Source organism: Seriola aureovittata, chromosome 1 (genome assembly GCF_021018895.1).
Source record: "Seriola aureovittata isolate HTS-2021-v1 ecotype China chromosome 1, ASM2101889v1, whole genome shotgun sequence".
In the NCBI taxonomy this organism is placed as follows: Eukaryota; Metazoa; Chordata; class Actinopteri; order Carangiformes; family Carangidae; genus Seriola; species Seriola aureovittata.
The window spans coordinates 33,992,807-34,020,681 of NC_079364.1; the positions used below are offsets into that span (position 1 = coordinate 33,992,807).

At 41.9% G+C, this 27,875-nt stretch overlaps 1 protein-coding gene and 1 long non-coding RNA gene across 3 annotated transcripts in view; both read left to right on the plus strand.

The window, feature by feature from the left end:
• ccdc102a (coiled-coil domain containing 102A) overlaps nt 1-27,875 on the plus strand; it is a 106,976-nt gene that overhangs the window by 48,273 nt on the left and 30,828 nt on the right. For both annotated transcript variants that reach the window (XM_056371849.1, XM_056371859.1), the window contains exons 2-6: nt 3,424-3,881; nt 5,363-5,758; nt 13,425-13,675; nt 14,624-14,732; nt 26,312-26,428. In XM_056371849.1, coding sequence (XP_056227824.1) covers nt 3,519-3,881; nt 5,363-5,758; nt 13,425-13,675; nt 14,624-14,732; nt 26,312-26,428 — 1,236 coding nt within the window. In that variant the 5' untranslated portion in view covers nt 3,424-3,518. The remainder of the gene's footprint in view (nt 1-3,423; nt 3,882-5,362; nt 5,759-13,424; nt 13,676-14,623; nt 14,733-26,311; nt 26,429-27,875) is intronic.
• Nucleotides 16,541-24,503, plus strand: LOC130166323 (uncharacterized). Its single transcript, XR_008827132.1, has 2 exons — nt 16,541-23,758; nt 24,125-24,503. It is a non-coding gene; the product is annotated as an uncharacterized LOC130166323 (long non-coding RNA).

Genomic DNA, 27,875 nt, shown 5'->3' on the forward strand with positions numbered 1-27,875 from the left:
TTGTTCCCACAGTTCCACAGGAAGCACTAGAGCTTTTCTTGGCCCTGAGAGATTGAGACTAACTTCACCACAGCCAGAAATGGTGTTTTTCTTCAGGATTTTTCAACCCAAACCTGGCATTGAAACGGGAGATAAGATCACAGAGCGCCCACAGATCCCTCAGGGGAGATTCAGTCCTTACAGCACCAATGTGTTTTATTAGGAGACAATGAAGAGAAATACAAACAAAAAGTGGATCTGTGGCAAGTGATTGTTTCAACACTGGAGAGTATCAGGAAGAAAATGAAGGAATATGTGGATGAAAAGTGTAAAAATATAAATCAACACTGGTAAAGTATAATGAAATAAATGTAAAGATGAATATAAATCTTAATGACATGCAGCAAAGGGCTGTGAGTCAGACTCAAACCCATGGCCGCTGTGGTTAGGACTAAACCCATGTGGTAAGCGCTCTACCAGGTGAGCCACAGTGGTGCCCCCATAATTGGTACCTTATCAGTTGGAGCGACATGTCATTTTGTACCTTTATGAGGCAAAAACATCCCCCTAAAGTCAGACACAAAATCATTCCCAGTTATTGACCAAAGTTTATTTTAAAAAACTGCGAATTGTGAAAAAGTTCCAGCATAGAGAAAAAGCAGGTTTTCAACAATAGGCTGGAGCATGAGACTTAAAGAGGACATGAAACACTTAGTGAAGTTCACATAATTTACAAGACATATAACCCCTCTAACCCCTCTAAATAACCCCTCACATGTTTAACACCTATCAGTTAAACTGGATTAAAAATAATAATAATCTAAGTTACAGTTTTCTGACATGTGTAGCGCCATCTTGTCCTGGCGTAGAGCTTGACGTCATTTGGTTGGTTCCGGTGAACATGCTAACGTGTGTACAAATGGTAATCAGTGACAGGATGAGTGACAGTGCTCGTATGACAGACTCAATGGAGAGTAAGAAAAGTCAAACTTAACCAACAGGCTGAAACCCGAGGCTGTGCCGCCTCTGTTTAACTTCTCTTCTTACAAGACAGGCTGTACAGACATTCCCACCCCCTCTACTAGCAACGATGTAGCTGTGTGCCGTAAGGAAAGGGCTCAATGGCGCAGGCATCTGGCAGAACAGAGAGAGGTGCGCACAATTATGAATGATGACAGGGGAAACAGCTTAAAAAAAACAGAGCCTAGTCAAATTTTAATTGGATAAAGGTCATCATGATATGAAAAAACCTTTTGGTTTTTTTTTTGCCTCTACATAGATCGTACTCATTCTTCTTAGTTTTACTACTTATCCACTTGTCATCCAACTACTAAATTACTTATATGGACTAAACTATGAATTTTTTTTTTAAGTCTGTCAGTGTGATGATCCACAAAGGCAAAAAACATGTCAGCTCAAGCACCACGTTGTGTTGCCGGCCCGCTCTGCACCTCCTGGAACCAGTTGCTGCTGCTCCTCCTCCTCCAAATGATTAAAGTGGCTTTGTGCACTTTCTCTGCTTCTCCTCCTCACCGGCTCGAAAGCATATGCCATAGGGTTTACGATTAATGTCAGTGAAAGTCCGCTCTGCTTTGTCTTCGGCCATTTTTCGTTGCTTTTCACCGTAGCTGAATGCATGGAGTCCCCACACACCAACCTTATGACGTAGCGTGTGACGTAAAGGCAATATGGCGGCGACCCAGAGCGAAGGCATAAGTTAACATGGATAATAAATCTTTAAGAACTTAGCGTGTAATTGTTTTATATCCAAAAAATTTTCTAAATATATTGTAGCACACTTTATTATGTATAAAAACTTGTAAAATTAGAATGTTTCATGTCCTCTTTAAGGAGCCACTCTCTAATCATTTCACTGTGTAATTTTGGTTTCAGACACAAAACAGGAACAGAATTCAGTAAAAGTACACTTACTAAATGCATTTTTGTGTGACACATACTGTATTAGAATCAATTAATTCAGTGTTTTAACACTGGCTGCCTGCCTCATCACACTATTAAAACTATTACAACAATGTTAAGACTAGCTGAATCACTGAAATACACACCCAGCTATATTGTTAATGAAGCTGATAAATTATCCAAGACCAAGAATTGAATGGAAATTGTTGCCTATTTTATTACAACAAACCAAATTCTCTATTTACATCAAGATTTTGTGATCACTGATTTGCAGCATCATCTGCCTGAACCTTCATCTTGTTAAAAGTACAATTATGTACCCTTTGATGTTAGCAATGATTTTGTACCTTTAAAATTAATCAAAGGTCCAGAAAAATAGAAAAATAATAACATGCTCCCTGGAGCTGCAGGAACTGCAGATTGTGGTGCTGGAGCAGCAACAGTGCAGTCGGCTTTGGCTTTTAGTTTGGCATGTGGTACAGCCAAAAGGTTTTGGCTGGATGACCTAAGTGACCGCTCAGTAGTGTAGGTAGGAGCTAAACCATGCAGAACCTTATAGGTGATTAAAGGAGTCTTTAAATAGATCCTGAACAGCCACTGCAGCAGCGAGGATGAAATCAGTGTGATGTGAGATCTATGACCAGTCCTGGTTAAGAGCCTGGCTGCTGCATGTTGTATAGCCGACGACGTGCAGGGCAGCTTGACTAAGTGAAAAGGGCATTGCAATAGTCGTTATGGTAGAAGATGAAAGCATGAATAATACGTTCAGAGGCAGATGATAATGGTCTGATTTTTGCAATGGTACTGAAACGTGACAAATCATGTTCTCTTAGGATTTTTACATTATGGAGAAACCCTACGTATATATGGTGTCCTGTGTGTCAACAAATTACTAGACTCTTAACTGGTGTATTTATTTAAAAAGGGCTTTTCAAAAGGAGGAGTGTGGATTTCAGCTTCAGGGTGGACAAAGGCCAAAATAGCAAAGAAAACAAATCTATCTAGAAACAAAACACCAACATAACCTGCCATGATGTAACCAAAACCAAAATACATCAACTAACCTTCCTAACTAACAGAAACAGGGGAAAAAGGGATGAAAGTAAAAAAGGCAGTCCTCCCTTATGAACTCTGAAACTACAACAAGGCTCTAGACACAACTAAAGGTACATGGATGAGGACAATAGTGAGGCCTGTTGGCACAGGAGGAAGATGTGATTCTCTCCATCTTGGTTCCTTATGTCTGGTGAACATCTGACAGGAGCCAATCAGCTGCAACCGCCAGTACTGCACACCAATCACTGGTTCATACTTACACACACCTATTCACATACACTCACTCATTCTACATACACTCTTCTTCTCTAAGAGCAGCAGTGTGTCTGTCAGTGGTTTTGGTGTTCTAAACTAAGATTCTTTCTTCTCATCAGCGTCGGTCTGATGTTAGCAAACATGAGGAAAACATATGTTCATGCATGTTTTATTTTCTTCTGATTTTCTTCCTGTTGCTGTTTTTGTCTCTAGGTTGATCAGTTACTGAAGAGGCTGATGATGCTCTCCTGAATCCCACAACCCTCCACCCCCTTCATCCTGCCCGCCATTCACGTTCATACTTCATCATGAACCACACTCCAAGCCCCCACCTGTCCGAAGGTGGGAAGTCAGCAGGAGGTGGGCTGCTATGCAGCCTGGGTCTGGGCCCCGATAGGGGGATCCGCTCCCCTGACAGTCTCACTCACACCCCCAGCCCCACAGGAGGAACTCCCAGCTCCAGCCCCCCACTGCTGCTGTCGCCTGGACTGGGAGGCCTTGGGCTGGGATCCCTCGGGGCCATGGGTGATGGAGCTGGGGCTGACTGGGAGAGCAGAGAGGAGCTGAGGCTCAGGGAGCTTGAGGAGGCCAGGGCCCGAGCGGCCCAGATGGAGAAGACCATGAGGTGGTGGTCAGACTGCACCGCCAACTGGAGAGAGAAGTGGAGTAAGGTGGGCCGCCAGTCTCTGATGTGTTACTGTAGTGATGTCATCAGATGTGGTTCAGATGTAGCCTCATTGTCACCCTGTCAACTAACTGCCTCTGTTCTTATTAAAGGTTTTATACTGATGTTTAGAATGATTGAATTTCATGAGGTAAAATGGACACAATACATTTTACGTCATATATAACAATTGACGAGCTGCTGCTCCAGATAATCATCATGATTCTTAGATGAGGCTGCTGCACTTGCTCAACTCAATTGAAATACAACAAAACATTCAACAACAACGGAAAAGCTGAAAATTGAAGATTAAAAATTAAATAAAAAATGGGTATAATAAAACTAGATTCATTATATATTCTACATTAAGGATTACACCAGGTGCTTCACTCAAGATCCAATTATTAACTCTCTCAGTAGCTTTTAAACCATCTCAGAGTGTTGCTCAAAATGGTGTAAACTGTATTTGCTAATGAATACCTTTAGGTGTGATTGAAAACTCTGGAGAAAGTTAGTAAGTGGACTTTAAGTTAAGATTCTGTTGTTAGGAAATCTATTCTATGTTTATACAAGCAGCTGTTTCATTTCTCCTAAATGACTCATCAACCATCAGGTGGTTCCTGAATTGTTCCTCACTTGTTGCTTAGTAACTACAAAGAGTTTTGTAAACCTTATTATAAAATTTTACTGTTCATATTCATTTTGTTTATTCATTTATATTTTATTATTTTTATTAACATTTTTATTTTTAATCAACATTTTAAGGAAACATTTATATCTGCCATCAACATATTTTGTTTGTGTTCTTCCAGGAACTGATGAGTTGCTTAACATTTACATGGTTATGAACATGCACAGTCAGTATTAGTGATCTTAAGTGGTTTATGTGGTTTGTGTTTAGACAAATTACAGCAGTTGGTTGAAGATTGTACAATAAGTTGGTCTTTGTTTAACATTGAGAAAGTGAATGCTTGAAGTACGAGACAGAATATGTGGAGTTTTTCAATATTTAACTGAAACAAATTTTCCTATAACTTAAAGGATAAGTCTGGTGATATTCTGTATTTTTCTTCTTGTTAACAAACAGGAAAAGTGTGATGAATGTCTCCTACTAACCATCACAGCCTGATATATATTTTCCCTCTGTGCTATAGCAGCTCCATAGTTTCCAAAAAACTATTAAAAACACATCACTGTTGCACTGGGTGACATCTTTCATAACTATAAACACTCAGTCCCACACACCAGAAATACTCACTAAAGTACCAAATGTGGATTCATCCACCGCTGAAAATAGTCCTGCTCTATTTCTTCCTGTTAGAGAAACATTTGGTCAAAATTAGAGTGTCCAGTATTTGTAGGAAAGTTTTAGGAAAAACAACTATATATTCATGACTTGTTTTTAAAGGTTTTTATCTTCAGGGAAACCAGAGGACCCGGAGCGGATGAGTTGATCCTGTATCAGTCAGTGTTCTTTTTGTCTCTCAGGTTCGTGCGGAACGTAACCGAGCTCGTGACGAGGTTCGTCAGCTGCGACAGCGGCTGGACACCCTCACCAAGGAGCTGACCAGTGTTCGGCGGGAGCGGCAGGAACTCGCCACGGAGAACGAAACCCTACGGCAGCAGACGCTGCGTCTCGGTGGTGACCACACGGCTCCTCCCCCATCCACCGCTTCTCCCTCTTACTCCCCTGCACACCAGTGTGGTGCTTCCTCCTCCTCCTCTCCATCCATCCCTCCCTTCTCCCCTGCTTCCTCCTCCAATTCCTCTCAGGTTCACAATGACAGCAAGCTAGACAGGGTGGGGGAGGCACACCCAGGGTCTCCAGAACCAGAACCTGTAAGGGACGTGGACTTGGACAGACAAAAGCTAGGTCAACAAAAGGTGAGTCTGCAGGCATGATAGGAAATGTTATTATTGCTCGTGTTAAAGGTCCCCCACGGTTTTCTGGCACACTGGTGCCATGGCTGCAGGGATCAGTCTCTACTGATTGGTCAGAATGAAATATCTCAAAAACCTTTGATTGGATCGATGAAATATGAATCCTAATTACCTTTTCTTCTAGGTTTCTATGGTTTTGACAGAAAAATCTCTACAACTATTGGATGATTGATATTAAATATGGTAAACACATTTAGTCCCACACAGGGTCATTTAGTGCTATTAAACAAATATTAGCATCCTGACGCACTCAACTAAAAAGGTGAACATGCTAAACATCAGTGAGCTAACAATGTCATTATGAGCATGTTAGCATGCTGACCTTAGCATTGAATTCAAAACACCAGTGTGTTTCAATACAGACTCAGAGAGCTACTAGCATGGCTGTGTTTCGGACCGACGATCTGAGGACGCACAATCATTAATCAATAATGAAGTAGAAGTTGCAGCTGTAGATCCTGTGAGTCGCAGGTTCAGCTGCCTACTTTTTGTTTTTATGTTTCAAATGTTAAATGTAAATATGCATGTTTGTGTTATGCGCTGCTGACACCAGCTGGTGATTGAACTCACTTCTGGTCTGATGTACCTTTAGGGCAGGAGGATGATGATTATGATTATGATGATGATGATGATAATGATGATCAGTCTATGAAGATAAGGACCATAATGATTGTCTCCCTGGTATCAGTAAGCTCATGTCCTCTGCTACTACATAAACAATGTGACCTGAGCCTCAGTGAATGTGGGCCAGCCTGTGTCTCCACCAAGCTGATAGAACCAGACCCCATTAGGTGGTTCATCATGTGTGAGTGTGTGTGCACACACACTCATCATGCTTATCCATGAGGTGATGAGTGATTCTGCAGTAATTCTCTTCTGTCAACCTGTTCTGTGCAGACCGTCCTTACCTAAAGCATCTGTTTCTGGCCTGAGCCGCTGCTGCTTTGCTTAGCGTCATTCACACTGAAACACTCATGTGAAGAATTCAAACTTGTCTGGGATGTTAGCATGAAGTTCTATGACATGACATGTTCTATGCTGAAATATGACTTGTCTATGACAAGTCATATTTCAGCCTCCAGTCACTCTGAATCTGTGGACAAGTATTTTATACTGAAAGTATAGAGTCAGAGTGAAACAGGTTCTGGAACTCAAATCACTGAAATGGCAGTGTGTACGTGTGACTTTTAACAGTCAGGCTGCAGAAAATAACATTTCATGTAGTTGAAGCAGCAGAGTCAGTAAATTGGTCTGTGTTGATCTATGAATGAATTTGGGTGATGCTGACAGTATGTGTCATCCACAGCTGCTTCATACTGTGTGAAAAGTTTCTCCTTCAGTTCATTCAATCCCTGCAGCATCTGAACGAGTGCAGTGTCATTATACAAGGCTGTTCAGTGTGTTTGCCTTTATTGAATCACCTGAAAGCAATTGAAAGAAATTACTGTTTTTGTCAATGGAGTCTGGTGGCTTTGAACATAAAGATAAAACAGCTGTTTCTGGTTAAACAAAAAGGATCTCATTGTTTAACAAAAAGGTTTATTTCTGCAGGAACTTTTTCCATAATATGGTCAGAATCTGGTTTATTGCCAAGTAGGTTTTCAACATAAAATGAATTTGCTTTGGTGATTGGGTATAACAATAAACATAATAAGAAGAAAAGAAATATAAACAAGTACTGCAGCTTAGATACAAAAATGTAATACAATAAATTATATAGATACAGCCTTTAGTAGCTAAAATTGTCCAGGAAAATAATGACTTTAAGGACAGAAACCTTGTGGTTTGATAGTCACAGAAACAGTTGTGGTGTAGTTGTGGTCCTGATAGCAGCAGCAGAGGTAGTGGAGTCATTCTAACAGTAGCACTCTGTCCCATCTGATAACACTGCACTGACCTGTGTTTTTTCTTCCTGTGCTCCCAGTGTGTTTCTAACAGTTTTACTATCTCACCACGCACACACAAACATGCACCAACACATCTACACATGCACACATGAACATGAGCGACAACCTCATAATGAAGGTATGTGTGTTGCATAAAGATCACTGTTGCTGCAAATCAGACGTGACCTGATTTGTGTGTGTGTGTGTGTGTGTTTGTGTGTGTCACTGGTGGTGTGGTTAGGAGCAGTGGCTAACTGTTGCTCACACACAGCACAGCCTTGCACCCTGTCTCCCTCCATTGTTCTGGTTCTCACACACACTGAGTACTTCCATATGTAGCACAGTACAGTTTGTGTTTTTGCAAACATCTGTTACACAAAGTCTCCCTCTGCCGGGGACACCTGGAACAACAACAGCAGCATTACACTTCTGTTTTCCACTTACCTTCACTTTGTGTGCCAATAATGCAACTGAAAAAAAACCCTTTAAAACATTTGTCAGATGCTTTACATCTGTCACTTGTGCGTCTTAAATATCTGGCTCTGAGAAAGTAGAAAACAGCTTTGTTGATTGATTCAAACACTGAATGTCTGTCATCATCCTAAAGCAGAAAACTCAACTCAGTGATACAGTGATACATTTAATGGTTAAATTTTGACAGAAAAAATATTTTTTATCCAGTTATTATTGATGTTGAAAAGGGTTAAAGCAACAACCTGAACATGACCATCAGTCTCTGTCAGAAGAGGCTGTAATGTTTTAAAGGCTCTTGTTTCAGGTGTGAACGCCTCCATGAGCTCTCTCTGGGCGTCCACTGACTTCTGGTCCAGGACTCTTGACGTCTTCCAATGTGATGCTGTGGTTGTGGTCCTCACAGACAGCTGAAGTCCAAGGTCTTGGCTTATTTTCCTGAAATTATGTGTAGGGTCTGAATACATCGCCACAGATCTGTCAGTGTGTCTTATCCTGGAGTATCAGTTCTCCTCATGTAGTAGACGTAATCACTGCAGGAGAAGTTGTTGTAGAGATTCAGTGGCCTGTGTCAAAGTGTATCAAATGCCAGTTAATTTGGATTTTGATTCACAGATCCTGTTCAGGAAATGATTCTCCTCTGTCTGTTGAACACTTGACTACAACATTTTATTGTTGGTACAAGAGGTGAAAATAGGTCTTTGAAGAATATCAATAAATGACTTTAGTTTTGACATTTAGTCTGAAGACATTATTGTTATATAGCTGCTCTTTCTAGCTGTGGCTACCTTTGCCTCTGTTATTGCTGATGTTCTCCCTGTTAAAGTCTGTTCAGGGGCATTTTTCGATCAGGTCTATATTGTCAATATTCTCAAGTCTACGTGGGTGTGGTCTCTCTTCTTCATAAACGTCTCTCAACATGTGTTTGTGTAGATTTTCCTTGGGTCAGTTTCACAGTCACAGTTGATCTGCTTTGCATCAGGTGATGCTAGAGACATGTTGCACATGTCTGGAAAGTAATGGGGCATAAAAGAGCTTGACTAAAAAATCATGATGGAATGAAAAGTAATGATAATATAGGTAGGTAATGTAGGCTGTTTGCCTATTGTAGCTTGATTTGCTCTTTTTGTTTTGTTCTTTCAGTCTCGATGAACTGTTCATTTTTAGCCATACTAGGTGCACAGCTAGGGATTTTCATGGACATTTTCATGGACATTTGTTGGCTTCATCAGGATGTGACCTCCATTGCACAGGGGCAATTTGACAGCTGAGTGTGAGAGTCAGCACCTCCTAGTCTGAGGCTTGGAGGGTGGACTGTTCCCTCTGGGTTGGGGGTTAGTTACTGCCCCAGGTGAAGGAGTTCAAGTTTCTCTGGGTCTTGTTCACAGTGAAGGTAAGATGAAGCGGGAGATCGTCAGATGGGTGTAGGTCCAGCAGTAATGCGCACACTGGGCTCAGCCTTAGAGACAGGGTGAGGAGCCCGGAGTAGAGTCGCTGCTCTTTCACATCGAATGCAGCCAGTTGAGGTGGTTTAGACATCAGATCAGGATGTCCCCTGGGTGGCTTCCTCTGGAGGTTCTCCTAGCATCTCCAACTGGGAGGAGACCCCTGGGTAGACCTAGAACTTGCTGGAGGGACTACATATCCCATCTGGCCTGAGAACGCCTCAGCATCCCCCAGGAGGATTTGGAAAGCGTTGCCGGAGAGACGGATGAATACCCTGCTGCCACTATGACCTGACCCCTGATAAGCGGAAGAAAATGGATGGATGGACTCTGACTTTCCCCTAGTGCCAGCAGCACACCAACATATCTGTTGTGTACTTTGGTTTATGACCAAAAACCTGCAAAACTAATGATGCTCTCACCAGCTTCTGCTGTACTTTGTATTAAGTGCTAATTAAGTAAATAATTAGCTAATTTAATGTACATTTTACCTGCTCAGCATCAGCTTTTAGCATGCTGATATTAGCATTTAACTCAAAGTACTGCTGTGCCAATGTAAATGCATGTTGTCATGTATAAAAAAATCACATACCTGATGTGCAAATGAGCTCTGTGCTGCCACTAAAAAAATTCTCTCATGGGTCCATCATGTTATATTTTTCAACCACAGATATCTTCAGAGCTCTCAGTGACAGAATTAGATTGTTATGCTGAACTCTTAAAAGCAGCAGGATGATTATCTCAAAGAAAAATGCAGGGTTTTGGAGCCTGTGGGAGACATCACATTTTACATCTGGCAAATGTTATGAAAGTTACAGCGTGGAGAAACTTCTGGATTTTTACTGTTGCCAGAGCCGACAGATTTACTTTGTCAAGAGGAGGAAAAGCTCCACACTTCCAATTTAATTTCTGTTCAGTCAATTAAATAAAACGAGATGTGAAAATGTTTGGTCATGAGAATCCAGCCGAGAGTCTTAGGGCTCTGCTTTGACTGCACACTGGCAGAAACCTTAGCTGATCCACCAGAGGAAACAGATTAGATTGATTCACAGTGTTCGGAGGGAGGAACAGAGGCAGAGGGAAAGCAGTGAGGACAGAAAACAGAAATATTGTCGTAGGAGAAGCCCATATTTCTGACAACCTGTTCAAAAGCGAAGAGCTTCTCATCAATCCATACCAGAGATGATGGTAGCTTGGAATGAGACTGATACTTTATTCTCTGGGACTGAAAATGAGAGGAAGACTTGATCCCTGCTGATTTTGTAGAAGGAGTAATGGGAGCTGAGGATTATTTCAGGGACATGGAGTCTGAAGTCCTCATCCACAGAGCCTCATTTAACAACATTCTGATTTGGTGTAATATTTCTATTCTCAATGACTCAAAGTTTTTATCTGTGGCCAAATAAGCTGGAAAGCTTTTGACAAGACATTGGTATAGACGGCCCAGATAAAGGTTCAGTCACACCGGCTTTAAAACAGTAAAATCAACTAATTTCACTCGAACTGCTCACAGGAGAGCTAACCTAAACCAGTGCTTATCTTTCATGCTGCCATCATCATCATCATCATCATCATCATCGTCATCATCATCATCATCACCATCACCATCACCATCACCATCACCTCCTCTTTATTTGCCATGGGACTGTATAACTTTGTGTCAGACTTTTTGCGCTGCCTTGTAAACCATGGTAGACCTTAATATCTCTGCTTGTGTTAGACTTTTTTAAACAACATTTCAAATCAATGAACAGGACAGTTTTATGACAATAATGGATTTATATAGGGGAGGACTTTAGGCCACACAATGCCCAGCTTTGCAGCCGCTTTCTTAGAGACTTCATGCAGGTCCATGCTGGCAGTCGGGTTTGGAGACTCGCTGCACATGCCACCCTCGCCCGCCGGCTTTGCAGCTTTGCTTGTAAAGGGCTCAATGCCCTCCTTATTGCCCTCTGAACCAAGGCTAATGGACTTGTCCCTTGTCATCCACCACAATGTCACCATGCTCCACCATCAGGCTTGCTTCCTGCTCATCAGGGTCGGACAGCGGGGCAACAGTGTTGAGTTGTTCGTCTCAGCTGGCTCCAGTAAGAATGGTGTCTCCCTGGGTGCCCTCCATTGACTCCAGACAGACTAGCTAGCTGTGTTGGCGAGTCTTGATGGAGAGAAGTGCACAGTGCTCGCAGCTAACCGGGGATGCTAATGCGTCCTAAGCATGTTGCAGCCCTAGACACGCAGCACATACAGAATGGGTGTCTTGTTACCGCATGCGCACGCCTTCATAGTTTGCTTGTCATTGTCCATGGTGAGGGATGGTTTAGGCTCTGGCTCCGTCAAGTTAGCTCTGTTACAAAGGAAGAGGTGGGCAGCTAGTATGGTGACTAGCTGCAACAACTGCTCCAGCTACTATGCTCAGCTAGCAATGCAGCGCCAGGTAGCGTGGTTAGCTTGCTCTGTGAACTGTGTTGCTAGCCCGTTACTTACACCTGTCATCTGAGAGGCCGCTTCTGGGAGCAAGAAGAGGTTTTAGACTGAGGAGATAACGTGACGTCAGACTTTTATAGAAGGGGGAAGTCCCTCCTCTAAGGAGCCAACATCTCGTCTGTCTGCCAGTCAAGACTGGCGTATTGTAAAGGAGCTTCTGGGGGACAGCGCAGGGAGCGTGTCCCATAGTGAGATACCGAAAAGGATGTTGAAATAGAACTAAACGTACAAGAAGAAACTCCTACATCAACAACTGTTATCAAAGTGCTGCACAACAAGCAATAGTAAATACAACTTACGATAATGTTTAGATACTTAAGACAATAAATGATAAATAATGATAATTCTTAAACAATACCAACCACAATAAACATTTCAGTACATCTAAAGAATCTGAATTTATCAAGGACAAATAGCTTGTAAATAATTCAAATTAAGAGCTATATGTCCCTGTTAAATTGTTTGAACTTTTACAAAAATAGAAAACATATGCAAGAATAGATAAATATGTAGAAATTATTTAGAAAAGTAATAGATGGAAAATAATTAGAAAACTAGAATCACCTCCTTGTGGTTGTCTGCTTCCTCCACTCAGACTACTTTCAGGTTACATCCCTGTTTATCCGGTCATATTAAATATGAACCATTCGTGTGGAATTTTGTCATAATTGCTGTGTGAAGTCTTGAGTTATGGCTAGAAAGTGTTTTCGGAGGTGAGAGTGATCTATAACTTTGACCTTTGACCACCCAAGTCTAATCAGTCCAAGTGAATGTTTGTGCCAAATTTGAAGAAATTTCATCAATGTATTACTGAGATATCAGTCCATGAGAATGGGACAGACGGTCTGGCTGTCGCTGGAGTGGAGGAATAAAAACTCCTCTTCTTACTAGTAACTAGTTTAAATCAATACAAGATAACTCAATAAAATATGATAATCCAATATCAAAAATGATGGACAGAATTACAGTCTATATGATATGCATCAGGAATAGTGGTGTAGTGAGGTTTCTTAAAACATGCTGTATACTGCATTTATTTTTGTGTATTTCATGTTTTCTTCATATAATCAGATAATCTGCCATTATGTCACTTGTTCCTTCATCTGTTGTAAAAAGGAGAATTAAGGTTTATTGAACCTTTGGTGATTTTCTGTTGTTTTGACCATCTGGTGACACTGCACTGTGTTAGTGTTTCTTCCCCGTTGGATGTAGCAATGTCACCATTATACTGGCTTTCAATAGTAAAGTATACAAGCCTGTAGTATGCCCCCTACATCAACAAATCTGGTGTCATTTTCTCCTCCCCCTCTCTGTGTCTGTCAGGACTTGGAGATGCTGGACTCTGTTCTGTGCTCCAGGGCCCTGGGTGCTGACAGTCATGAGGCCTGGGATGGTCGCGGTGGTAGCTGTGGCGTGAACACGTCCAGCTCACGTTCGTCCTCCGGTCTGAGCCGGCAGGAGCGCAGCAGGCAGCTGTGGGAGGACATGAGCACAGCGGAGGAAGACTCCAGCAAACTGAACGCCCTGCAGCTTCGCCTGGATGAGTCCCAGAAAGTCCTCCTGAAAGAGAGAGAGTAAGAGAGACAGGGGCACACACTGTCTGAACTGAGTGTAACTGTATGAAATGTGAAATGACATCAGCTGTACCAGCAGCAGTAAAGAATTCATTTAGTCCAACTCAAGTTAACTTTTTTCTTAAACCCACAGTGGATTGTAATGTTCATTCATTGATACTGTTTACCTGAAATATTGTACCTCAACTACATTTATGTAACAGTGGTGCTTAAGTTTTACTGAAGCATTTACTTTTCACCATCTGGCTATCTCCTGTCCTCAGGACCAGCTGTCTCTCTCAGCAGTAGAAATTTACCAGACAAAAACAGTTTTCAGGTACATTACTTGAAGATCATACAGTTCATTCAGAAAGTGTCAGAAACACACACCCTTCATAAGCATGTTTCAGCCTTTAAATAAATCCTTTAAATTCATTTTCTCACTCTGATCAACTCAATATCCCATAATGACAAAGTGAAAACAGAGCAACTGTTCTGTATTCTTTGTAGTTTTGCAGAAGTTTTCTCACAGGAGCAGCTGTAGTGTTATGAGTGTACTTGACCTGTAAAGACCAGTGTAAACTGTAACCAATGCAAAGTCCTCAACCATTGCTTATTCTACACCCAGTCAAACATTTGTATAATATCATATTATCGCCCAAGCCTCAAGTCTAAAAGCTTGAAAATGTGAGATGTTTTAGCACATAGCCATGAGATGACAGTAAAGTAGAAAAACAGGAGGTAAAATGTATGACTTGACAGGTATGCAGTGGTTTAGGAGGTGCTTATGTTGTTTGCGTTTATAACTGAAGCCACACACTGCTGTCATACCCCTTCACAATAGAGCCCAGATAGTGTACAGTGTAATGTGCTACTAGCAGAGTAATGTGCTGGAGTCATAAAGGGAGGCTGTAGATGGGTCTGACATTTCCAGGATAGTTTCTTCATGTGTGTCTGTGTCGTCCCTAGAGACAAACTGGCTCTGAGTAAGATCATCGAGAGGCTGGAGGCTGAACTGAGTCAGTGGAAACTTAAATACGAGGAGCTGAGCAAAAGCAAACAGGAGGCTCTAAAACAGGTGAGATGTCTGTGTGGTAAGGTGATCACCCAGTCACAGAGAACATGTCTGTGTGGTCAGGTGATCACTCAGTCACAGAGAACATGTATGTGTGGTCAGGTTTGTGATTATTTATGACCAAGTACCTGCAAAACCTCGACATATTCAGTGTTAAATATAAAATGTTAGCATGCTAATGCTCTAAACAAAGGTGTACTAAGTATGCAGTAACAGATTACAACAGAATATAGTGGTATGTATAAAGATATCACAGTATGTACACTGCTTTGACTCACATACCTGGGCAGCTGTGGCTCAGCAGGTAGAATAGGCCGTCCACTAATCAGAAGGTCGTGGTTTGATCCCTGGCTCCTCCAGTCCACGTGTCAGTGTGCTTCTGGTGGCTGTTCCATCATTTTATGTGTGTGTAGAAGAAGAAGAAGTGCTGTATGAATGTGTGTGACTGGGTGAATATGGCTTGTGGTAGCTGAGTGGTAGTGATATATAAGAGCAGTCCATTTATATTTTACTCTTTAATCTCATTACATATATAAGCCATGAATTCATTGTCATGAATTTATTACATATTCAAAAGATGAGCCAGATGTTTTCTGAGGAACTGGTTGATACCAAACCAGAGCAAAGAGTAAATAAATATTATCATTACCATCACCACTCCAAAATGAATCATGTATAAATGAGCTAATGCATATTAATAACTTTATAGATGTCAGAAGTCGTGTTTAAAGCTTTTTGCTGCCCTCAAGTGGCCAGAAAAGGCCCTCCATGAACTCAGCTTGTTAGGCGTGGTCCCAACAACCCTATTAGAATGAATATGTAGACAGTACGTGTTTGTGCAAGTAAATAAATAAAATAGAAATAAAAAGCAACATGGTGTTAATGTACTGATCCAGGTGTGAATGAGACATTACAGAAAAGAAATAAGAGCAAACTCCTCATTCAGACTCTGTATCTAATGTGCTTATACAGAAGATCAGTTTGGTGTGCTGCGTCAAGCGTATTGTGTCACTTCAGGTTGTTGTTGCTGGTGTTGGTGTTAGCGTGCATTGCTGCTCTGTCTTAATTCAGCTATCTAAGCTGTTTTCTTTCACTACAGCAGTTAATTACCTGTTGTACATTTAAACATACACTAGTTCTGGTCGATCAATCACAGCTCTCCCCCTCTCTTAGCGACTTTCTGCTAAATCACAGCTGTTTACATGCTATTAAAATCTACTAGTTACTTTAGCGTAGCAGCTAGCGATGGCTTCTCTCTCTCCCTCTCACTTTGTGTGCTAATGGTGTGTGTGATAGTTTAATTGCAGACATTTGTTTTGCTGAGGTGAGGCTTAGTGAATTGGAAGCCCAGCTCTGCACCATGGGAACCATATCATTAGCTACTGTAGTCAGCCAGCCCCTTGTAGCTGGTGTGGACTGACCCAGTGTAGCTCCCTCTGTAGCTCCTACTCCCCCCCAGCAGTTCCCAAGCAGCTGGAAAGCCAGGGCGGCAGGGTGACTGTTTGTAACAAGAAGAAGCATAATCCCTTCTATACAGATACCGCATTGCAGGTGAATGGTATGAATGGTATGAAATGGGACACAGTTCTGGTAAACGGAAATTAAGCGTCTCGGTTTCTCTACTGTCTCTGATAATCCTAAACCAAAGCCCATGGTTCACCACCAACCTGTTCATGTTTCGAACGGATTTTCCCCACTCAGTGACACACCTACTGAGAAACAAATTGGTTATTGTTGTGATATATATCTAGGACATGCGTAGTGTTAAGGCGTAGTGATACGTCACCGGGATTGGGTTGATATGACGAGGTTCACAGTCAGGATTGTCCGAGGATAATTTCTGCCACTCTGAGGTGTTGAGTGCGAGCTGTAGCAGGCTAGCAGGAGCAAGCTAGCGGGAGCTAACTGTGTACAGACTATACTGTGGACATAGCAGCAAATCACTTACCGACAATGAACTGGTCTGATCCTGATTTAAGAGAGGCCATTTCTCTTTTAAAACAAAAAATGTCTCTTTACCTGGAAGATGAAGACATAATAGACAAAGTCAAACAAGCAAGGAAAATATGTTGTGGCATCGGAGATGAAGACCTAAAAATCGGAGATGAAGACTGAGAATATTCTCGGGGATGAAGACACTGAGAAAGTCCATGTTATGAACAGATAGGGCGGACATGCCAGAATTGTGGTTCAAGCCATAAGTCACATCAGTGTCCAGCATATAAAGACGAATGCTGTGCCTGTGGCACAATAGTACACTGGGCAGGATGCTGCAAAAAGAAGTCTCGACCACCACGTAACAAACATCCCAGATTTCAGATGTCCAGAAATTATCACAAGCAGCAGTCCAACATTGATGTTGTAGACAGCAAAGAGCCTGATGAAGAGAACATGTACCAAAGAAATTTCTACTCCATCACCATCAGTGAAAAGTGCATGAATAGCATTGACAGCAGACTACCCAGAGATTTCGCATATTCAACCCTAAACATGAGACCACCTGGCCTACCAGGTCATGGACACACACTTCATCTGAAAATTGACACAGGTGCAGCGGGGAATACCCTGGCACTGCACACATTCAGACAAATGACTACAAATCTAGTGCCTATAAAAAACTAAAAAAGAACTACAAAAAGCTATCTGCGTAAAGTGGATATGAGATCCCTTGCCTTGGAACTATTAATATTCCATGCCAATATAAGGAGTCTACATGGGTTGATGCCATGTTCTTTGTTGTGGATTTACCAGGGCCAACTGTAGTTGGGCTACCAACAAGGGAACTGCTAAATCTTGTAACTGTACATGTTGATATTGTGAAAGAGAATGGAAATGACAGCCAGAAAAATCAAAGGAAAAACAAACAAAACTACCAAAAATATCAACCAGTGCAGATCTGAAGGAAGTGTAACCCAACCAGTTTGAAAAAACTTGGCATTGACAAACTTCTCCTGAAAGAGAATGCAGAATCATTCATTGATCCACCACAAAGATGCAGCAACCACATCAATTATAAGCTCCAGAAAGAGCTGAACAAACTTGTGGAACAAAAAGGGCACAATGGCACAAAAAGGACATGTCCCTCAGGATATGTTGAGACCCACAGAAATTAAATGCCAGCCTTAAAAGATGTCCACACAAGATACCAACTGTGGAGGAGCTGAACTCAAAGTTTGCAATATAAAATATTTAGCAAGCTTTATGCAAAAGCAGGCTATTGGTCCATACACCTGGATGAGGACTCACAGCTTCTGACAACATTTCGCACTCCAGTTGGCAGATGCTGGTGGAAACGCTTGCCATTTGGATTAAGTGTCTCCTGTGATCCCTTCCAGGCCAAAATGGAGATAAGGATCTCCAAGGTGGGGTCAGTATAGCCAATGATATATCAGACAGACAGCAGCGAGTGACATCAAACCGAACCCAGCTAAGAGACATGCAGAAAATGGCAACCCTCCAAGATGAGCTACATAGGTCTATGGGAATGTCGAGCTATTAGGATTTGAAATCAACAACCACTGAGGATGCCTGCCTAAAATACTGTAATCCAAACACACCCCTAACCTTTGAAGTAGAAGCGTCACAGGAAGGCCTGGATATAGTGCTGGTGCAGAACAACAGACCAATTGCTTTTGGTCCTAAAACACTGACAGACTGAGATACAGCAACACAGAACGTGAAATGCTTGCCATTGTTTATGGATTGCAGTGATTTCACACCTATCTGTATGGGAAGTCATTCCATGTGATAACAAATCACAAACCACTCGTCACCGTATGTGCAAAACCACTATATGCTGCACCGTCACGTTTACAGCTCATGCTGATTAAGACACAAGGGTACAACTATGAAGTCAGGTACCGGCCTAGAGCACAAATGGTACTAGCAGACACTCTCAGTCAGTTGTCAAACCCTGAAAACCACAGTGAATTGAGCTGGACGAGCACATCGCTGGAATGAATGCTGAAATTGAGGATTCAATGTTACACGCCATCGGCATAACAAATTTCTCATCTGGAAAACAGGAAGTTCTCCGTGTAGAAACTGGATGGTCACTAGATTCAGTGTGTTAAAAGGAACTGATCAAGGGTGGCCAGAAAGGATAGAAGACCTGCCAAGAACCTTGCGTGCTTATTGGTCCTTTAGAGATGAACTTGCAGTGGAATCAGGAGTCATATTCAAGGGCAGGGAGGTACTCATTTCAGACCATGACTCAAGATATCCTTAATCAGATATCCACATCACCTCGCACGAGAAAGTGTTTATTGGACAAAAATGAATGATGACATCAAAATAGTTTGCAGATCTTGCAGTGAGTGTGTGGAACATCAAGTTGCAATCCCAAAAGAGCCTCTCAACCCACATGACACTGTTATAACCGACTAAAATGTTTCTTTAGGACCCAAAAGCAGAACACAACTCAGCGGTGCAGGTGGATTGGATTTTATTGTAGCTTGGTTTGAACTGGCTGAGACGGCTCTGGGGGGCCTGGCAGGTGAAGAGTGGGGGAGCAGAGGTTCTGGACTGGAGGCTGCTGGGCTGAAAAGGTTGCTGAGAGACAGATGAAGAAGTTTCAAGATGAAACTCAGGTGCGCTGGCTGCAGCAGTCAGTAGGAGGAGTGGAGTGGACCAGGAAGAAGCTGGAGGGAATGCCACACCCCGAGACACACACACACACAACCAGAGAGGAGAGAGAGACAGAGAGAGAGAGACAGAGAGAGCAATCAACCAGGTACTGAAACCCCTGACCCCGACATCGTACATCCAGCAGCCGCCTGACGGTAAACACTGTGTGGTCGTTAACGATGCGGGCGGGAGGAGGGGGGTCAACCGGAGGGCACAGAGGACTGACATGCACAGGTTTCAACTGGGAAACATGGAATGAAGGGTGGATTCTAAAATTTTAGTCAGTTTGAGTTTAACAACAAAAGGGTTGATGATGCTCACGATCTCAAATGGTCCCAAATAGCGGGCCGAGAGCTTCTTAGAGTCAGTTTTCAGTGGAATATTCTTAGAAGAAGGCCAAACTTTCTGACCTGGTCGATAGTGGGGTGCTGGGATCCCATGACAATCAGCTAAGCAATGGTTCCGTTCAGCTGAACATAGCAGAGCTGAGCGGGCATCCCTCTGTCCTCACCTGCCCGCTCTCAATTATGTAGCCCAGAAAGCTGACTGAGGTAACATGGAACTCACACTTCTCTGCCTTTACGAATAGCTTGTTCTCCTGGAGCCTCTGGAGAACTTGACGGACATGGATGATGTGTTCAGAGGGTGAGCACAAGAAGACCAGGATGTCATCTAAATAGACAAAGCTATTGATGAAATCTCTGAGCACGTCATTTACCATCGCTTGGAACACTGCAGGTACATTGGTGAGACCAAATGGCATTACCAAACACTCGAAATGGCATAGGGGGTTGTTAAAAGCCGTTTTCCATTCGTCTCCCTTTCACCAGGTGATAGGCATTTCTCAGGTCCAGTTTGGAGAAGATGGTGGCTCCAGTGCTACATAATTAAGAGTAGGCAGGTGAGGACCAATCCTGAGAAGATCCAAGCAGTGGTACTATGGCCCAAACCAACCACTAGGAAACAGTTACACCGATTCCTGGGCCTCGCTATCTTTTACCGCCGCTTCTTCAAAGACTACAGTAAAGTAGCGGCTCCCCTCACCAAGCCCACATCCTCCACTTCTCCATTCAGTTGGTCTCCTGAGGCTGAGCCTTCCTCCACTTGAAGAAACTGTTTACCATAGCCCCAGTTTTAATCCAGCCGGACCCGTCCTGTCCCATCAGTTTATTATGGAGGTGGATGCTTCAGATTCAGGGGTTGGGGCAGTCCTCTCTCAAAGTGCAGCTCCTCAAAAGCTTCATCCTTGTGCTTTTTTTTCCCATCGCCTTTCTCCTGCAGAACAAAACTATGACGTGGGAAACCATGAGCTTCTCGCAGTAAAACTGGCTCTGGAGGAATATAAGCATTGGCCTGAGGGGGCTGAACAACCATTCATTGTTAAATTTCCGTCAAGCCTGCTTGGCCTTATTCTTTGATCACTTCAGCTTTACCCTTACCTATTGCCCAGGCTCCAAGAATATTAAGCCCGATGCCCTCTCCCGCCAGTTTGCCCCTGAAGATGTCGTTTCCAGTCCAGACACCATTCTACCTACTACCTGTGTTGTTGGGGCTGTCACATGGGAGATAGAATCTATGATCAAAGATGCTCAACGCACCCAACAAGACCCAGGTAATGGTCCTCCTGGCCGATTGTATGACCCCAACTCTGTACATTACCAGGTCTTCCAGTGGGGTCATTCGTCCCGGTCTCCCAGGACTCATCTGCATGAGCGCTAAAAAAAGATCTGCTTTGCGCAGCCACAACTTCTAGGTAATGCTCAAAGGAATAAAAAGTGACCCGGTGGAAACACTTGCCACAACAACCTGTGAAACTAACACAAGCACAGAGGAATTCAAAAGCCCAAAGACAACATGCATAAGATATGGAAGGGCTATAAAAAAACAAAACCCAGCCCACTACAAGGATTATGTTTAGCTCAGAATAATACCCAGGGTAGTGGTATAGCCCTCATTGATGAGAATTTGTGTGTTTGAATGTTTATTTTAATGTATAAATTTTAAAATAAATATTTGTTGGTTTATGCACAAAACAAAAAGAAATCTTACACTGATGTAAAGTGAGAACAACATGCACTAAGTTTAATCATTCCAACTCGTGTTGATAAATGATGTTAAAATGTTAGATGGGAACTGAAAGCAGATTATTGTTTATTACAAAAGCCAGTTAAGTCTGTGGGGTACTCCCGCTTAAAAGCGGTGATATGTCTAGGACATGCACAGTGTTATGGCATAGTGATTCGTCAACTGGATTGAGTTGATATGAGTAGTAAAACGTTATACTAAACATTCAGTCTGGTTGTCTGCCTCCAAATTAGGGCCCGGGCACCGAGTGTCGGAGGTGCAAGGAACCTATTGTTATTGCTGAGATTATTATTATTTTTCTGCTGGAATATTTGATTTTTGAGGGGCTTTAACGCTCTCATAAACTCACGAAAATTCGCACAGACCTCCAGACCGTTATGAACTGCAAATTTCGATAGTGATTGGGCTACGGCTTGTCCAGCGGGCTCCATAGGTGCTGAACTTGGGCCATTTCAACATTGAGATCCTGGGATGTTCATGAAATTTGATGGGATCTGAGTTTGCCTAACTCAGTTAATGCAAGTTGACAACAACAATATTTCCCCAAAACCCTCTTTCATCTGACCATTTTATATTAACATTTGAGTTCACAGTAATAGATATTACAGCATTTGGGAAAAAAACCATCACAGCATGTATCCATCTGACAATACTGTGATCAAATTTAAAGAAAGAATCCTATTGGTATTTGGTCCTCTGCCATGTGTCACCACAATGGAGGACAGCTATCTCAACTTCAGTCCCACACAAGTTGATGATGTTGTTTACAGTACTGCAGCCTCATTACATACAACACTAGACACTGTGGTTCCTCTGAGAAAGAAGGTAGTGAATCAGAGGAGGCTATCTCTATGGTACAACTCAGAAACCCGTGCTCTAAAGCAAAACAACCCCAGGTTTCTGTTCAGCACTGTAGCCAGGCTGACAGACAGTCACAGCTCTATTGAGCCGTCTATTCCTTTAAGTGTCAGTAGCAGTGACTGTATGAGCTTCTTTATTAACCATATCCTCCCCACAGCTGATTCAGATGTACTGTCCGCACCAGAGTCAACAGTAAGTGGTTTATATTTAGACTGCTTCTCTCTTGTAGATCTCTCTGGGCTAACTTCAACAGTTCTATATCTTAACCATCTACTTGTCTTATAGTATCTATTCCAACGAGGATGTTCAAAGATGTTTTTCCTCTAATCAACAATTCTATTCCAGGTCTAATCAACCTAGCATTATCAGCAGGTTATCTACCACCGCTTTTAAGGTTGCAGTAATTAAACCTTTACTTAAAAATCCTACTCTTGATCTAGATATTTTAGTCAGTTACAGACTTATATCCAACCTCCCCTTTATTTAAAAATCAGTGAAAAAGTGCTTGTTAACCAGTTATGTGATTATTTGGCAAAAAGTGGTCTGCTTGAAGACTTTCCGTCAGGATTTAGAGTCCATCATAGCACAGAAACAGCTCTGGTTAAAGTTACTAATTATCTCCTCAGGGCCTCAGACTCTATACTTGTCCTACTAGATCTTAGCTCTGCATTTGACACCATCGATCACAGGATCTTATTGCAGAGACTAGAACATGTCATTGGCATTAAAGGAACTGCACTAGTCTGGTTTGAGTCATACTTATCAGATAGATTCCAGTTTTTTCATGTTAATAATGACTCTTCTATGCACACAAAAGTTTGTCATGTTCCACAAGGTTCTGTGCTAGGACCAATACTTTACACCCTATATATGCTTCCTTTAGGGAATATTATCAGGAAGCACCAGGTAAATTTCCATTGTTATGCAGACAACATCCAGTCGTACTTATCTGGCCAGATCTGGCCAGAATTTTAGTTTAAAATGTTCAAAAAATGAACTAACACTATCAATAGTATGTGAAGGAGCCACAGTGATGATGTCTTGACCAAGACCACCATCTATTGTATTTCAGAGATATCTACTGAAATTAGCATGCTAACCAACTAGCCCCGACCTGGGCCTTGTTGTAATACCACCTAGACACACTAGATGCTGTGTGAGTCAGTGTAGCGTTTAGTCTGCCCTCAGTCCCACAGAACAAGAACTTCCTCCTGAGCTTGAAGTTAGCTACAGCTCCAACAAAACAAAACAAAAAAAAAGCTGCCGACGAGCATCACAGAAACGCAGAGATGGCTGAAGTGCTTAGAAAGCGATCCTAATCTCCATCCCAAAGAACCACTCTGAAACGAAACCACGTTCAACGGCAAAGAAGCAAAACACGGGTGAAGCTGGTGACAGCTCCGGGCGAGTAGAGAGACGCGGCTTGATGTCGAGCTTGCAACTATTCTTTTAGACTGGTGAGTAACATCTAATGTTGGTCTATAGCGAAAAGTATCATTACTGCAAATGACAAACCGTACTGACAAACACTTCAAATGGCATAAATGTATGATTGATGTTGTCGACAGAAGTTTTAGTGATGTAGTAGAATTTAGCCTGTTCCTGCGGCTGTCCAGCTAGATGCATCAGTAACTTTTCTTTAACAAGTGAGACTGTTTGGTCCAGAACCAGCGGGTGCAGGGTCCACTGCCTAATACTGTATTTATTCTAGCATATTCATATCTATCCTTACTATTTATTATACACACAAAACAGACATAACATGTTTGAATATAAAGAACTTGTATGTTCTAAACTAATTGTCCTATGTTTGTCTGTATCAGGACAGAATTCCTGTCCAGTCCTCCCCAGTGATGGACCAGCATCTGCCTTTTCTTCTGTGTCTGGCCTCATCAATCAACAACCACATTACAGTAACACCTTTACACCAGAGTATTATCCCTGCACAAAACAGATATTGTCTATACTGTGATCTTTTGCACATCCTGCTCAGCAGGAGTTTTGTCAACACTTCTACATAGTTTTTTTCATCGTTTTATTTTTTTAATATGTGTATCTATGTATATTTATTTTTTTGACTCTTGCAGTATTTTACCTTTTTATTGTTATTTCCTGTTAATATGTTTATTGGATACTGCACCAAACACCAAGCCAAATATCTTGTAAGTAAAAACCTTCCTGGCAATAAACCTTTTTTCCTGATTCTGCCTTTGTGATGATGTCATCATCCCTTGCTCATGCTGCTGTAGCCTGACACCCATGTGGAATGTACTATCCCCTTGCATTCATATTTTTATAGGTAAATAAAAACATACTGTTTGTATTACAAGTATTCATAATTTGTTTCAGTGCTCTCAACAATTTTAACTATCAACAATAAATGCACATATAAATGATAAATTATAAGGAACATGGGGAAAACAACAACATGATTCACTGGACAGGGGAAAAGAGTGAAAAGCTTCCCCCTATGAAGGTGGAGCAAATAGCACAATCTAACAGATTATACCTTTAAAGACATAAAGACCAGGATGACCAGCATTTTTTACTTCCTAACTCAGACAAAACTAAAAAGTTATTGTACTTGGCCCTAAACACCTCAGAGACACACTATCTAATAATATACTTACTCTGGATGGCATTACCTTCGCCTCCAGTGATACAGTCAGAAATCTTGGGGTCATTTTGACCAGGACATGTCTTTTACTTCACACATAAAACAAGTCTCTAGGACAGCCTTCTTCCACTTGTGCAGCATTATGAAAATTAGAAACATCCTGTCTTCTAAATGATGCTAAAAAACTAGTCCTTGCCAGTCTGGGTTCGGGAGGCAGACACCCAGATCAGGCTTAAAACTGTGCTGTTTGATAGGGCTTATAGTTAGGGCTGGCTCAAGGGGGTCCATCCCTTAGTTAAGCTGCTATAGACCTAGACTGCTGGGGGTTTCCCATGATGCACTAAGCGCACTCTTTCTCTCCATTTATATCATACTACCTCATGTCACTAACTTTGCATTTTTTCTTTCTTGCAGTTTGTGCCTCTCTGTCCTCATTCTGCAGGGCTCTCTGTTTTGGAGCAGCAGAATCAACATTTGCCACTACAACACTAATAATAATAATAATGATAATAATAATAATATCATAAACAGTATATACTGCTGTTCATGGTCCCTCTCTCTCCTCCCCCACCCCCTCTTTTTGTCTTCCTGTTAAAGGGACTTTTTCCTCCCCCCCTGTCGCCAAGTGCTTGCTCTTTGTGGGAACTGTTGGGTTTCTCTATGTAATAAAGTAAAGTCTCGACCTTACCCAGTAAAGTGCCATGAGATAATATATATTATGATTTGGCACTATACAAAAGAAATTTAATTCAAATTTAATTGAATTTATTTTCCAGTCTCAATGGTCTCTGGTTTGTGTCTCAGATTCAACAATGATTAGTTTAGTTTTTCAGGGAGTATGTATGTAAGATTCAGTACAAATACCTGATAGTCATACCTGCCAACATTTAGATCTCAAAATATTGTATCAGACTTGGTTGAGCTTGTGTTTCATACACAATCTAGCAACTTGGATAACATCAAACAAACACGTAAAATGAGCCTTACGTACAAAAACGTATGGATTTGTGTGTAATGATTGAATGTTTGTAAAAGGTTGAGGGCCATGAAAATTAGAGGAGCTCCCTTGGAGAAACAACAGAAGGGGAGGGAAGGTGCTGGGAGATCACCTTGAAATACAGGAGACTCCCAGGGAAAATGCTGTGTTGGCAGGTTTGCATATTATGTGTGTATTTGATCAGCAGCATTTAATTTACATATAGAGATATTGATGTGGATCCTCAGACCTTCACTCCAGCACTTGTTTGCTGTTTGTAGAGTTTAAGGAAGGTGAATTTCATATGGTTTAATGTTGCTGATTTCAGTGCTCCTCAGTGTCCTTTGAGACAACAATGAAAAATGCAACATCCAGCTATTTGAGGTTTTCTCTTCTCCCCTCTCTTCCTAACACCAGCTGAACCTGCTGAAGGAAATGCACCAGGATGAACTTGGCCGCATGTCTGAAGACCTAGAGGACGAACTTGGAGCCCGGACCAGCATGGACAAGAAACTGGCTGAACTACGAGCTGAGGTTAGGACACAGAGCCAGAGGCAGGGGGAGTAGTTAACAGCAGAGAAAAGACCGGGAGGGTGGGGTGATGGATGGAGGGTGGGCAGGTACAGACTGAATGTCAGCACCTCACAAACTGAACACACATCCGTTCTCCTGTATTAGCTTTTTTTAAAATCTATATTCAGTGTCATTTGTTGCCTTCTTTTTGTCAAAACAGTCAGTAGATGTCATTTCATTACTACTACATATATTTCCATGAAATAGTAACTACACCCACTCTACTGAGCTTGTTTAGACTGCCATCTAGTGGCTGCTACATGATCTGTCTCAATATTGTCACTGCTGTACAAAAGCACATCAGAGCTGGGTATGTACAGTAAGAACAGCAGATTGAGAGGTTCATGATTTATGACTAATGTGTAAAGTAAAACACTTACTGAATAATTATAACAGGAACAGTTTGTCAAACTTCTGCCCTGAATTTAATCACATCACCTGTGTATGGAGTTTTTTTTTTATTTGTGTACCTGTAGAGGTTTATTGGTATCAGTCCTCATGGTTGCTTGGTCTCCCTGCCCTTTATCATGCCTTTGGTGTGTCCAGCTGAGGACCACTGTTCAATGTCTGTCCTACTGACTTCTTGTCCTCTGCTACAGTTGACTTTTTTAATAAAATTACAAATATATCTTAAAATCATTTTCCTGACAGGAAGTGCCAAAAAAAGGCTTTTTTATGAACTACACAGTGACTAGGCGAATACGTGTGTAGGCCCCAAGGTTATGCTGCCGGCCACGCTGGAGCTAATGAGCTCGTCCACAATATGTGAATAATGTTGGGGCTGAATTGATGGAGATGGTTGTGTTCTTCCCTGCATGTCTCTGCTGGTTAGATGCTGGTGGAGAGACATCTAAACAAGTGATGATCACTGCTCTACACCATAAAACAAGGTTATACACTCACTGAGCACTTTATTAGGAACAGTTCCTCAGTTCTTTATGTCATGGATCCACCAGATGTTGACCCTTTCCTCTGAGACTCTGCTCCATGTTGACATGATTGTGTGTGAATATTAACTGTATCTGCAGGATTGTATACATTGCACTGCTGCCACGCGATTAGCTGATTGGATAATTGCATGAATAAGCAGGTGTACAGGTGTTCCTAATAAAGTGCTCAGTGAGATTACCTGGATGTAGCTCCAGTTCTATGAATGTATCTGTATCAAAGTTACTGTGGGTAATGATACAGTCTGATCATATCTGAATCTATGGATCATATATGTGGAGGAGATATCAGCAGGTCAAATCTGACTCTCAGTCTACATGTGGTGGGTCTCTTCTTCACCCCTCACATCAACTATACATCCAGTTTTACTGAGTGATGAGTCAAGTGTTAGTTAGGTAACAATAGCCAGTGTTATTTTCTCTGGGTGTTTCATAGTAAAAGACCCACTACTGCCTCTTAA